We start from the raw sequence: 13131 nt of genomic DNA on the forward strand, positions 1-13131 counted from the left end.
AGCAGGGGACAGCCTGATTGGGGTGAGCGTTCCCCACCCCTCCCCTGCAGACCTTTCTCCTCCCCAAGCTGGGAGGCCTATTTTAGGGGCGGGAGGGGCCAGCTGGTGGCTTCCCAGGCAGGCTTGACCCAGTAGGGAGGAGAGAGCAGGACACTGGGGTTCTGCAAGTGTGGGAGTGAGGGTAAGCGAGCCCCCTGGCCGGTGTGGGGCTTGGACACTCCTGTGTGTAGGTCTGCTTGCGACACTTAGGGGGCACGGAGGCCTGAAGGGGTATGTGTCGGGCTGTGTCTACACCCCGCGTTCCTCTAACCAGCAGTTTGTAGAGAGGGTGTTGTCTGTCTCCATTCCAGCCCCACCCACCATATGTGAGTGTGTGTGTATGTGTGAGTGTGTGTGAGTGTGTATGAGTGTGTGTGTCTGTGTCCCGGCCCGTCTAACCTCTCTTAGGCCCACTAGCTTGGGCCTCACGTCACTGGCCTGGTGTTGTCCGTTATGAAAGCTGTCACCAAGAGGTGAGCAGAGCGGCTGTTTTCCCCTCTTCTCAAGGATTTCAGGAGAGGAGAAGGGGTGGCCTGGCCTTAGAGGCAGCCCACTGTGATGCGACGGCTGGGCCTCACCCAGACAGGGTTGTGTATGACCCATGAGTGTGTGTGTGTAGGGGGGGGGCTGTTACCATGGTGGCCCGTGTGAGGCAAATTCCTCCTGAGTGAAGTGGGAGATATTTATACCCAGGGTCAGGCAGAGAGCAGGCAGGGAGCGGGTGGGTGGCTGAGGGCGGGAGAGCCGGGACTGCGCGGACACAGCAGACCGGGGTGTGAGGATAAGTGGGACCAAGGCGTGTCCCCGTCTGGCCTGGTGTTCCCTCACCTGTGTAGGGAATCTGGGACCTGCTCTGGGGGGCCGGGGAGCCCCCATGGGCTGTCTTGCTCCTTCCTGTGCTGGCTGTGTTGTTGTGTGACCCCATTATACTTGTCGCATTGATGGCATGTTTTGGTGAAGCAGGGGGTGCCCTGTTTCTCGGGCAACTAAGCCAGACGACTGACACTTGTGTGATTAAGTTCCTGACTGTCTCTGGCTTAACCCCTTGGGCCCAGGCCCCACTATGTGGGAGGGGGCTCAAGGAACACACTTCCTGACCCTTGTCTCTCAGGGCAATGGCGTCTCTCAGCCACATCTTGGTTCTCTGCGTGGGTCTCCTTGCCAGAGCCAATGCAGGTGAGTGAAGGGGAGGCAGCCCATTGCCTGCTCAGCCTGAGGATGGCAGGATTAGGGAAGCCCTGTGGGAGGACCAAGTGGGAGACCCCAACCTAAGTAAACTAGCTGGAGTGCCAGGAAATTGAGGGTCTCCACATGGCATCCAGTCTCAGGCCTCAGGGCAGGCAAAGGTGGATGTGGGTTGAGTCTGGCCCCCTGACTTAAGGATGGGATTGCCAGGCATAGGCAGAGCGGCACAAGCCTATAATCCCAGTATTTGGGAGGTGGAGGCAAGAGGATTGCAGGTTTCGCAGCCAGCCTTGCACTTATTAAGAGCCTCAACAACTTAGCAAGAGCCTGCTTCAAAATAAAAAAGGCTGGGGGTGTTACTCAGAAATAGAAAGTCCTGGGTTCAGACTCCAGTATAGAAGGAAAGAACGAGGAAAATAAAATAAAATATGGGATTACAGACTAACTGTGACACCTCAGGGCGCTGGGGCAGCTAGATGACCCCACCCTAGGGGGACAGTGCAGAGGGGTAGACAAGCCACCAGGGTCCTACAGCCCCCAAACCCTCAGCCCAGGAAGGCAGAGCCCCCAGGGAGTCCTTTGTGCCCCTCCCCGTTCAGGAAAGATTCAACCCCTGATTTCTCTCTTTCCAGAAGCTTCACAGGAACACGACCCATTCACCTATGGTGAGGAGGGGGCGTCTGATTTCGGAATCCGAGGGAGGTCTTGGTTTACCACCCCCCATGCCCTTCTCTGTTGCCGTCTCATGGTTTCTATATCTGTCGTTCTCATTCTTTCTCTGGCTGTCTTGATCTCCCTGGTCTGTCTCTTGACTTGTCTCTTTGAGCCATCTCTGTCTCTCTCCTTTAGATTCAATCTCTCAAGGCCCATCCTCCGATGCCTCCCGCCCCTCCTCCCTGCCCTGCCTCGCTCCTCCTCTCCAGGCCTTCTCTCTCCCTCCTTCCTCCCTGCACCCCCTCTTACATCCGATCCCCCCACAACTGATCTCTTTTCTTTCCCCCCTCACCCCTCACTCGGCCCCTACTGCTTTCAGACTACCAATCCCTGCGGATCGGAGGCCTCATCATCGCGGGGATCCTCTTCGTCCTGGGAATCCTCATCATTCTGAGTGAGTGCCAGCACCTCGCCCCGCCCCGCCCGCCCCGCCCGCCCCGCCGCTAGCCCCGCCCATCTCCTGGCCCCGCCCCCGCCCCGCCCCTGCCAACCTCGCCCAGTCCACGTCCCGGCCCCGCCCCTCGAGGGGGAGTGCGGGGCGGGAGCGCGCTGTGGCTGTAGGAGGGACTCAGCCTCCGCTCCCTTCTCCCCAACCACACAGGCAAGAGATGCCGGTGCAAGTTCAACCAGCAGCAGAGGTAAGAGGCCCCTCTCCGTCACAGTCGCGTTCTCCAGCTCTAGACGGGCGCTCGGAGGAGGCAGGAAGTCCACCCAACCCACAGGGTCCTGCAGCCAGAAACCCTTCTCGGAGAACATGTATTAAGCACCTACTTCGTGCCAAGCCCCAGGCCAGACCCCCGGACCCAGCGATGAGTAAACCTGCCTTACCGGTTGAGCCCCCAACCCAGTGAAGGCTGTGGCCAACAGCCACTTGTATGAACACCGCAAAGCATGACAACAGAAGAGCCGAGAGCCGAGAGCAAGCCGCGCTGAAATGAGATCACCGCACACGGCGGCCCAGTTTAGCTCCGAGTCCTGTGCCTGGCGCTTTGATTCATCTTTAAATAAAAAATCCAAAGCACAGGCGACGTCTGATACCTTCTCTGAGTTAAAACCATTATAGGTGTTATGATAAGTAATAGCTAATATGTACTGGGTGTGTGCCAAGTGCCAGACACCATTTCTTTGCATATTATTTATCTCTCACGCCACCTCTATAAAGATAGTGCTATTTTCAACCCCATTTTATAGACCAGTAAACTGAGGCACAGGGAGGTAAAGTCACTTCTTCAAGATGGTTCCCTGGAAGATGAGGATTCTGGGTTTCCACTCCAGGTCATCTCATGGCACTCTACTGAGCCCCTGTTACCCTCTCCTCCCCACCAACTTCAAGTCCCCTTCCAGCACCCCAGGGCCCTCACTGTTACCTGATGGGACCACCTTCTGCCACACACTTAAACTGCTCCTGGGTGCTCCTCATTCCCGAGGGAGGCCCAGCATGCTCCTCCACGTTTCTGGGCGGGAAGTGAGGCCTGCCTGAGGGGGTTCCTGGCACCTCGCCTTTTCCATCCCCTGCTCTCTCTGTTTCTCCCTTCTCAGAACTGGGGAACCCGACGAAGAGGAGGGAACTTTCCGTAGCTCCATCCGCCGTGAGTTTGGGGAAACTTTGGATGTTTGGGGGGTGAGGGCTGGTTTTAGGAATCCCTTTCTCAGCCCTCCCTGAATGAAGAAAGAGAGGCTTGGTCTGAAACCAGAGGGTGGAGAGTTGCCCCCACCGCAGCCCCTCTTCTGCCCGGTTGCCCCTCCTGACACCTACACTTTCTGCGCCCCCCTCAGGTCTGTCCACCCGCAGGCGGTAGAAACACCCGGCACGATGGAACTCAGCCAGGTCCTGCAGCTCTGACCGGGCTGGGGGAGGGGAGGAGGGAAAGAGGCAGAGGGGATGAGGGGTCAGGGTGGGAGACAGCGAGGAGCGGGGCTTGAGGTCCCTCCTCAACTCTCACTCTTTCCACCCCACAGGACTCCCGGCACCTGACGCCTCCCACACACCATCTGCGCACCCGCAGCCACCTCGACTGCCCCCTTTCCCAGCCCTGCCCAACGGACTCTGTGCACCGCCCAGACTGCCAATAAAACGTGCTTCTCTCTCTTGACAGCGCTTTGTTGATCTGTCAGTCCCTCTGCGTAGAAGCCTGGGAGCCCCCGTGGCCCCGGCAGAGGGCGCCCCTACCCTCGGGCAAGGGGCGGGACGTCAGCAGTGGGCGGGGGCGGGGGCGGGGGTGGCCGGACGGGGGCGGGCTCCCCGGGCCCCCATTGGCTACAGGCCCCCCCAACACCAGGGCTCCCCCCATCTTCCCCCCCCCACATCGGTCTGTCCTGCTTCCAGCTGCTGTAGCCGCATCTTCGCTGCCTCAGCATCCGGCAGCCCCCTGCTCTGGCTCAGCATGGCGACCCCAACCCAGACCCCCACAAACGGTGAGCGTCGCTTGGGGAGTGGGCACCGGGGTGGGGTCAAGGGGAGGGCTCCGAGATTTGAGAGCTTAGGAGAAAGGGTGTGAGGAGATTCCAATCCTAAAAAGGGAAGAGAGTGAAATGGGATGTCAGCCTCTTCCATGGTGGGGACCCCTGTAGTGCACCCCTGGGTGTCCTTTGGGGTCTCTTGAACACCCGCGCCACCGCCATATCGTTCATGCCGGACCTACGGTTAGAGAGTGGCAGTCCCGGGAGAGAGGATGCTGAGGATGCTCGGACAGGTTGCCAGGACAGGTTGCTATGGCAACTGGGTGGCTGGTCCAGCACGGTGGTGGTAGCAGTCAAGAAGAGATGCGCTTTGAGGGTGGGAGCCGATGGGTCTGCGGCTGACTGGAGAGGTTCTGGAAGATTTCAGAACCCTGGGTGGGTGAGGGGAAAAGGACCCATATTCCTTTTTCTTTCCAGCACTGTCTTCTTGCCTTAGGTATGTTTCTTGAAATTCCTGACAGGCAGTTCAGAGGGAAAAAGGGACATCTAAAAGAAGAGGGAAGGGGGGGGGGGTTGACAAGAGATTGAGATTGACTAAGGAAGCCTAAGAAATATAGACCCAGACAGATGCAAGAGAAACCAGACAGAGAGACGCTGAGAGATTCAGAGAGAATGAACGAATGTGAGGAGAGAGAGAGAGGGAGGGGGGGCAGGCTCACAGACAGAGAGAGGAATGAAATAGAAGGGGGCATAGGGTGGGGCCAGTCCACTGCAGTGGACCTCCGTGGTGGGAGTAGGAGGATGGTACCTCCTCCAGCTCAGCCCAGCCCAGCCACATCTGGCTGTGGCTTCAGTCCTGGAGGAGCGCTTGAGTGTGCATCCATGTACTCCCACCCCCACCCAGCAGTGAGAGTTTACATTTCACACTCATTAACCCAGATATGCACCCACCTAAACGCTCACTCTCACTGCTGCCCCAGACCCCCCTCTGCCGAGCCTCCTCTGCAGAAGAGCAAGGGGTAGAATCTGTTAATGGGGAAGGGGCAGGGCAGAGGTTTCCGGCACTGAGGGCAGGGCCAGGGATGTTGATGAGCCCCTGGCAGTGAGGGAACCCCAATTCCACTCGGATCTCTCCTTCCCTTCTCCCTTTCCCTTCAGTCAGGGGCTGCTGCACTGAGCCATATCTGCAGAACTGAAGCAGGGCGGGGAGGGGGGGCTGCAGAGGCTGGAAGCCACCCTGGGGAGAGGGGGTGGGGCTGAGCCAGCAGGTCTGGCGGGAGCCCAGGGCTTCTTTTGCAGAGGTGGCGGTTAGCAGGATCGATGGCAACAGACGGGGCGGAGGTGGGAGGACAGACGCCTCGGCCACCCCCACCCCAGCAGTAACAGTATGAGAAAGGACCACAGGTCTTGAAAAATCCCGGGGGAGAAAAGAGCGCATTTTGCATCATAAGCCAATTAAGAAAACAAATTAATAAATTGCTGAATTGCTGAGGAAAGAGGGGGGAGGAAAGAGAGGCTCTTTAACGCACCCTAGAATGGGAGAGGCAAACAGAGAGGGACCCATGAGCACAGCTGGGCTGTGGTCCCTATCCCTGTGAGGGACCCTGAGTGTGGCCAAAAGCCACCCTGTAGGGGAGCAGGGAGAAGGGGCAAGGAGGAGAGGAAGTCAAGATGGGCCCCAGTCTCCAAGCCTCAGACAGGAGCCCACCTAGCTTGGAGTGCCCCAACTCATCACCTCTCAAGATGCCCCGTTGCCATAGCAACCCCCTCTTTCCTGATCTTTCCTTGGCGACTGGCCAGGAGTAGTGCACATTCCTTCTCCTGCCTCTTGGCTCCACCCTTAGCCCAGCCACACCCTGAGGATCCAGATTGCTAGCCCAGCAGGGACCAGTGAAGGAAGGATCTTCTGTGCACACCGAGCACTCAGGAGGAAGCCAAAAGGATTCTGGGACAGGTGCTCACCCAAGGGGTTCCTGAGAACTTTGAAGGGGGTATGCGGAACTAGGAGGCAAAATGAAGATTATCCAACTGTTCCACCTTTGATGCCGACTCCTGCATGAAAGACTCCCCACATTCACTCATTCATTCACTCATACATCTCAGAAAATATCTTCCGGAGTCTTTTAGTTAAACACCGGATTAAAAGCTGAGATGTGTCAAACAGATTTACTACCTGGTGGGAGCCCTAAAATAGAGCACAGGTATTTAAAATACTGTGTCCCCATGTGGACCCTTTTGAGTACCACCTATTTTCTCCCTATTCAAAATGTTCCATGTGCCGAGCATGGTGGCACACGCTTGTAATCCTAGCATTCAGGAGGGAGGCTAAGACAGGAGGATCACAGTTCACAGCCAGCCTCAGCTACTTAGTGAGGCCCTTTGCAACTAAGTGAGATGCTGTTTCAAAATAAAGAATAAAAAATAGGGCTGGGGGTGTCTCTTGGAGGTAGAATGCCCCTGGGTTCCATCCCCAGAACTACAATAAATAAATAGATAAATAGATAAATAAATAGATAAATAAATAAATAAATAACACAATAAAAAGTTCCATGTAGCTGGGCATGGTGGCATATACCTGTAATCCTAGTTCTTGGGGGATTAAGACAGGTGGATCACAGGCTAGAGATCAGCCTCAGCAACTTATCCAGACCCCGTTCCAAAATAAAGAATAAAAAGGGCTGGGGGCATAGCTCAGAGGCAGAACATCCCTGGGTTCAATCCCCAGTACCCCCCCCCACACACACAGATGTTCCCTGTACTGCTGTTTATTAATTTTTTTTGTTAAAGGATTGGCTTTTAAAAAAAAAAAAAAACTTAGCTTTAGCCAGACTTGGTGACGCACGCTTGTAATCCCAGCATTCAGGAGGCTGAGACCAAAGGATCGTGGTTTGGGGACAGCCTCAGCTACTTAGTGAGGCCCTTTGTAACTCAGTGAGACCCGGTTTCAAATTAAAGAATAAAAAATAGGGCTGGGGGTGTCACTTGGAGGTACAATGCCCCTGGGTTCCATCCCCAGTATTGCAATATATATATATATATATATATATATATATATATATATATATATATATATATATATATATTAGTTTTATTTTAAATATCCTTACCACAAGTGGAAAATAAACATTTCTGCCCTAAATCGAAGGCAAGCATCAAAACAACATGAAGCAGGCAAGTGACTTCAGTTTTCTGGGCCCAGTGTCCCCCTTTTGTGAAATGGGGATGAAGACAGCATCCATATGGGAGAGTTGCTGCCAAGAATAAATGTGTTAATATCAGCCTGGCGTGGTGGGGCACGCTTGTAATCCCAGCATTTGGGAGGCTGAGGCAGGAGGTTAGGCTACTCAGTGAGTCCCTTTGTAACTCAGTGAGACACTGTTTCAAAATAAAGAATAAAAAATAGGGCTGAGGGTATAGCTCTGAGGTAGAATGCTCATGGGTTCCATCCCCAGTACAAAAAAAAAAAAAAAAAAAAGTGTTAATATCTGTAAAGTGCTCAGAAATGAGCTGGCACAGTCAGTGCCATCCATTGCGCGCTGGATAAATAAATGGAGAAAACCCAATAATGCTTCAAAGTCCTGCTACATAGGATTGCCTGCTGCAGACTCTGAGCACCAAGGCCTGTTTTCTCTTGGGTAAGAGAGGAGCATAGCTGGGCGTGGTGGCGCACCCTCGCAATCCCAGTACTCTGGAGGCTGAAACAGGAGCATTGTAGGTTTGCGGACATCCTCAGCAACTTAGTAAGGCCCTCAGCAACTTAATGAGACATTGTTTCCAAATAAAAAATAATAAAATAGGGCTGGGGGTGTAGCTCAGAGGTAGAATGCCCCTGGGATCCATCCCCAGTATCACTTAAAAAAAAAAAAAAAAGAGGAGGAGAGATGAACAAGGGTTAGCAGGTGTTAAAGACACACCAGCACCAACCTAAGCCTCCCTCTTCAGAGACTGGACAGTCTAGGAAAGACACAGCACACACTGAATCGCTGATATTCTGCTCCTTGCCTCCACATCTACACATGCAAGTACCAGAAACACTGTTACAAAATCTTTTTTTTTTTTTTTTTTTTTTTTTGGTACTGGGGTTCCTGGAAACCCTTCTACCTCCGGGCTACGCTCCCAGACCTATTTTTATACTTTTTTAAAATTTGGAAACAGGGTCTCTTTAAGCCAGTGCATCTGGCTTGGAACCTGGGAGATCCTCCTGTCTCCGCCTCCCAAGCGCAGGGATTACAAGTGTGAGCCACCATAAAATCTTTTTTTTTTTTTTTTTTTACTGGGGATGAAACCCAGGGGCATTGTACCTCCAAGCCACACCCCCAGCCCTATTTTTTAAGTCTTTTTGTTTTTTTGAAACAGGGTCTCACTGAGTTGCAAAGGGCCTCACTAAGTAGCTGAGGCTGTCCACAAACTGTGATTCTCTGGTCTCAGACTCCTGAATGCTGAGATTACAACATGCCTGGCACAAAAATCACATTTTTATTTTATTTTATTTTATTTTATTGTGTGTGTGTGTGTGTGTGTTACTAGGGACTGAACCAAAGGGCATTTTACCTCTGAACCACACCTCCAGCCCTATTTTATTTTTATTTTGAGACAGGGTCTCCCTAAATTGCTGAGACTGGCCAATCTATAATCCTCCTGTCTCAGCCTTCCAGTGATCTCCTTGGAATCACAGGCATGTGCCACCACACCCAGCACAAAATCAATTTCAAATCTTAAAATCACTAGCGTCTTAGAGATAAGTCCAATAGGCTATTAACTGGCACAGCGCCCTGTGCTGGAGTTGGTGGTAGGCGCTGGTGGGTGACAGCGGCAGTGGCAGCCCCTGCCCTTGGGGCCGTTGGATGACTGCAAGTTTTAGGGAGTGTCGAGGGAAGCTGATACATCCAGTGGTCTGCCCGTGGAATTGGTGTCTGTTTGTTAAGCCCTGGCATCACATATAAATGGGAATGAGTCCATCACTTAGTTACATCAGATTTCCACAGGGGTCCAGGGCCAGGACTGCCATGTGCAGTTGGGCAGAGCCCACATTGCCCAGGGGAGCCACTGATGGAATGAGCGGGGCTGGGTTCATCCTCTGCTCTGCTCTTTGGGCTGTGTCCTGCCACGAAGCTGTATGGTCCAGAGCAAGGCGCCTCTTTCTCAGAAACCTTTGGGCTAGCAGCTCTGTGTGAATCCTTAAGTATGCTCAGAAACCCAGCGGTGAACATTTTCTCCCTCTTTCTCTGCCTTCCTTCCCACAGTTCCTGAGGAACCTGACCCATTTTATTATGGTGAGTGTCAGAGTTTTTGACGGGGAAGCCCTAGGGCTGGAGGGAGGCGTGGCTGCAGATGCCCACAGACGACTCCTGAAGTGGCTTTGCCCTCTGCTGCGTGACACGCGGGCCACTGGCTGTGCAGCCCTGCGGGTCCAGCTCACATCAGCTGGGGTGGGTCATGGAGGGCAGGCCAAGTGGGGAGAAGAGGTGGGTCTCTCCCGCTCTCTGAGCCCCTTTCAGGCCCCGCAGGATGCTGGGCAAGTGTGCTGAGGCCATCAGAGAAGCAAGTGGAGAAAGCCTTAAAAGCATTGACTCAGTCCAGGTTGCCTGGAGCTGAATCCTGGCTGGCCCAGGCCCTACGGCGTGACTTTGCCTCCCCAGGCCCTTCTGTAAACAAGGAAGAATAATAGTTCCCACCTCTGAGGACGATGGGAAAAGTTACCTGGAGAACACCTTGTGTCATCCCCATGGCACTGAGGCTCTGGAAGACCTGGCCGCAGCTTCCTCCCTCTACACCCTCTGTCCTCCAATCCTTGCTGTTCCTCCAATATTCAGTTCCTTCCCTACCTCAGGGCCTTTGCACCTGCTGGCCCTTCTGCCAGCAACACTCCTCCCTAGCTCTCCACACAGATGACCACGGCTCCTGCGCCTTCTTCTGGCTGCAGGTCAAATATCGACCGCTCCCAAGGAGAGGCCACCCCAGGTCCCTGGCAGAAGGCCCACACCACACCCAGCCATGAGTTGGATTTTTTTTTCTTTTTTGGCGGATCAATGAGTGCTAAATCACGATAGGAAGCAGCTGTGGGAGGGCAGAGGCGGCCCATGGCCGGCCGAGAGGCTGCTCCACAGACCCTCGTTCTAGCCAGTGTCTGCCGAGCACGTGTCCCGTGCAGGTGGAGGCACACGGCCAGTGTGCTGCCCTGCCGCCTTGGCTGACTCTCAGTGGGAGAACGACACTCAAGAGAATAAAATGCAATGATGCATTAGACTGGAATATGAAATGAGAATAATTCAGTGTTTTCTTTTGGTACTGAAGACTGAGCCCAGGGGTGTTCTTCCTCCTATCTACACCCCCAGTCCTTGCTGTTTATTTGGGCACAGGGTTTTACTAAGTTTCTGAGAGTAGCACTAAATTGCCAAGGCTGCACACGAACCTGCCAGATCCTCCTGCCTCAGCCTCCCAAGCACTGGGATTACTGGCATGTGTCACCACACCCAACTAGATAAGAATAATTCTTATGAAGGAAAATCAAAGAGGGAATGTGATCAGAAGGTGTTGGGGAGAAATTCTAAATAGGACAGCCAGAGAAGGTTTCACTGACTTTTGAAAAAAGTTGGTGAGAGAGGAAGCCATATGGATATTAGAGGGGGAGCTCTCAGGGAGCGGGAACAGCCCATGCAAAGGCCCTGAGGCAGGACAATACCTGGTAAGCTCCAGGAGCTAGAGCAGAAGATTGCTGAAGAAAGCAGGGAAGGACAAGGTCCTCGCAGGAAGTAGGGCTTTCAAGCCAAGTTGGTAGCAAGGATCTTGGCTTTTACCTGGAGCCAGGGAAGGACCCCTCTCTAATGCAGGTGTTAACAAGTCCCTGCACCCGCAGAAGGGGGCGGAGGTGGGGCTGCCAGACCATGGAGAAGGCTGCCGTGATTGCCCAGATAGGCAACAGGGCGGACAGCACCAGGAGCAGAGAGGAGGCCGTCTAAGAAAGGCGGAGGGGAGCCAGCGCCGCTCACAGCTGCTCTCGCGCTCTCCTGAGCCCCCCGCGCGGCCTGAAGCTGCTCTCTCACAGCCGCTGCAGCCTGGACGCGGCCCCTGGCCCAGCAGCCTGAAGCTGACCTGAGGCCGGGTGGGCTGCGGGGCTGCCTCACCCTAACATGCACTGTCTTCCTAGACTACGCCACGGTGCAGACCGTGGGTATGACTCTGGCCACCATAATGTTCCTGCTGGGTATCATCATCATCCTCAGTAAGTCTGGGCCTCCCCGGCGGCCCTGGGCACCCAGGAGTCCCCTGTGGGTGTTGTCCTGAATCCCTGTCCTGTGCGGATGCTCCTCGGTCTGTCTCTGTCTCTTCTACAGGCAAGAAGGTGAAATGCAGGAAGGCGGACTCCAGGTCTGAGAGGTCTGGCAGCAGCGCTGGGGCGGGTGGCGGGCAGGCTGGGCCCGGGGCTGCCCTAACACACAGGCCAGGAGCCGGGCCTCACTCTCTCCTCTTCTCTTTATCTCTACAGCCCAACGTGCAAATCCTGTAAGTCGGAGCTTCCCTCCTCAGGTGAGGCTTTGGGCGGGAGGCCAGGTGACAGGGGAAGGGGACCCTTTGAAGGCGAGCTGCTGGATGGACCAGAGAGTGGCCCCTAACAGAGGCACCTGGGAGAATCCCATGGGCGCTGATCCCCCTGCAGATGGGAGGTGCTAAACCACGGGGCATGGGGGTAGTAGAGCCTGAAACGTCCTAAGAAGTCAACAAAGACTCCCAGAAACAAATGTAGAAACTCCCCAAAGGAAGGACACACTTGCTTCCCAGGGAGGGAAGCCACAGCCCTTGAAGAGAGGGGCCCCATGTGGGAGAGAAGGAAGAAGAGCACTTGGGAAAGATCCCAGAGGACACGTGCTGAGCTGCACTCCTGGGATCCCAGTACTTGGGAGGCAGAGACAGGAGGGCCTCAGGTCTGAGGACAGCCTCAGAAACTTAGCAAGACCCTTTTTCAAAATAAAAAGGGCTAGAGATTGAATGTGCCTGGGTTCAATCCCCAATACAAAGACAAAAAAAGAAAAGAGAAAGGGAAAAAAAATAGGACATAACAACTTCCAGACTCTATGGTTTGGCTGTGAAGACCTAAGATTTTGAAATGACTCAGGAAAAGGAAGTGAAGGGAAGAGAGGCGGGCTTCTGAGTAACTGCCAACGCAACAAAAAGAAAGATGTACAGAATAGATGTAAAGATTCGCATTGGAAACCAGAACTGTGGGGATCTAGGGCGTCTAATGCTGGAGGAGAAGCTGGGCAGGGTGGGAGAGGATAAGCTGCAGGGGTGGAAGAGAGGGAGGGAGAGGGAGAGGAGAGAACAGCCTGGGCAGGGAAGGGGGGCGGGAAGGAGGAGCAGGCAGATGGGAGGCTGTGACTCTGTAGGGGCCTGGATTTTACTGATATGAAAACATCTTGACCAGTTTTTAGTGGAATTTTATCCTTTCCAGGGATTGTTTAAAAAATCAGAGATGGGCAGGGCATGGTGGTACACACCTATTATAATCCCAGTACTTGGGGAGCGGAGACAAGGAGGATTGCAGGTTTGAGGCCAGCCTCAGCGACTTTGAGAGAAAATAACGTAATAGTAGGGGTGTAGCTGGGAGGTAGAATGCCCCCAGGTTCAATCCCCAGTGCCACATACACACACTCACAAGTTAAAAGATGGGGATCTCTGCCTCTTGGAAAATTCTTAGGACCCAAAGAGAGGAGGAACTTGGAAGCCTCAATTTTTGGAGGAAGCGAGTGGAGAATTCCATGTTTTGTTTCTCATTCTCTTAAATGTATTTACAGG

General features: G+C 53.9%; 1 protein-coding gene across 1 annotated transcript; it reads left to right on the forward strand.

Moving 5' to 3' along the window:
• Positions 1–1154: 1154 nt before the first annotated feature.
• On the forward strand, positions 1155–3737 carry FXYD1 (FXYD domain containing ion transport regulator 1; the record flags this gene model as incomplete). Its single annotated transcript, XM_080702455.1, has 6 exons — positions 1155–1215; positions 1857–1889; positions 2258–2332; positions 2540–2576; positions 3478–3527; positions 3715–3737. The coding sequence occupies 6 exons, from the start codon at positions 1155–1157 to the stop codon at positions 3735–3737; spliced, it is 279 nt and encodes a 92-aa protein (XP_080558581.1).
• Between the last annotated feature and the right edge of the window lie 9394 nt (positions 3738–13131).

The sequence above is a fragment of the Muscardinus avellanarius genome (assembly GCF_963383645.1).
Source record: "Muscardinus avellanarius genome assembly, chromosome: 10".
Lineage (NCBI taxonomy): Eukaryota > Metazoa > Chordata > Mammalia > Rodentia > Gliridae > Muscardinus > Muscardinus avellanarius.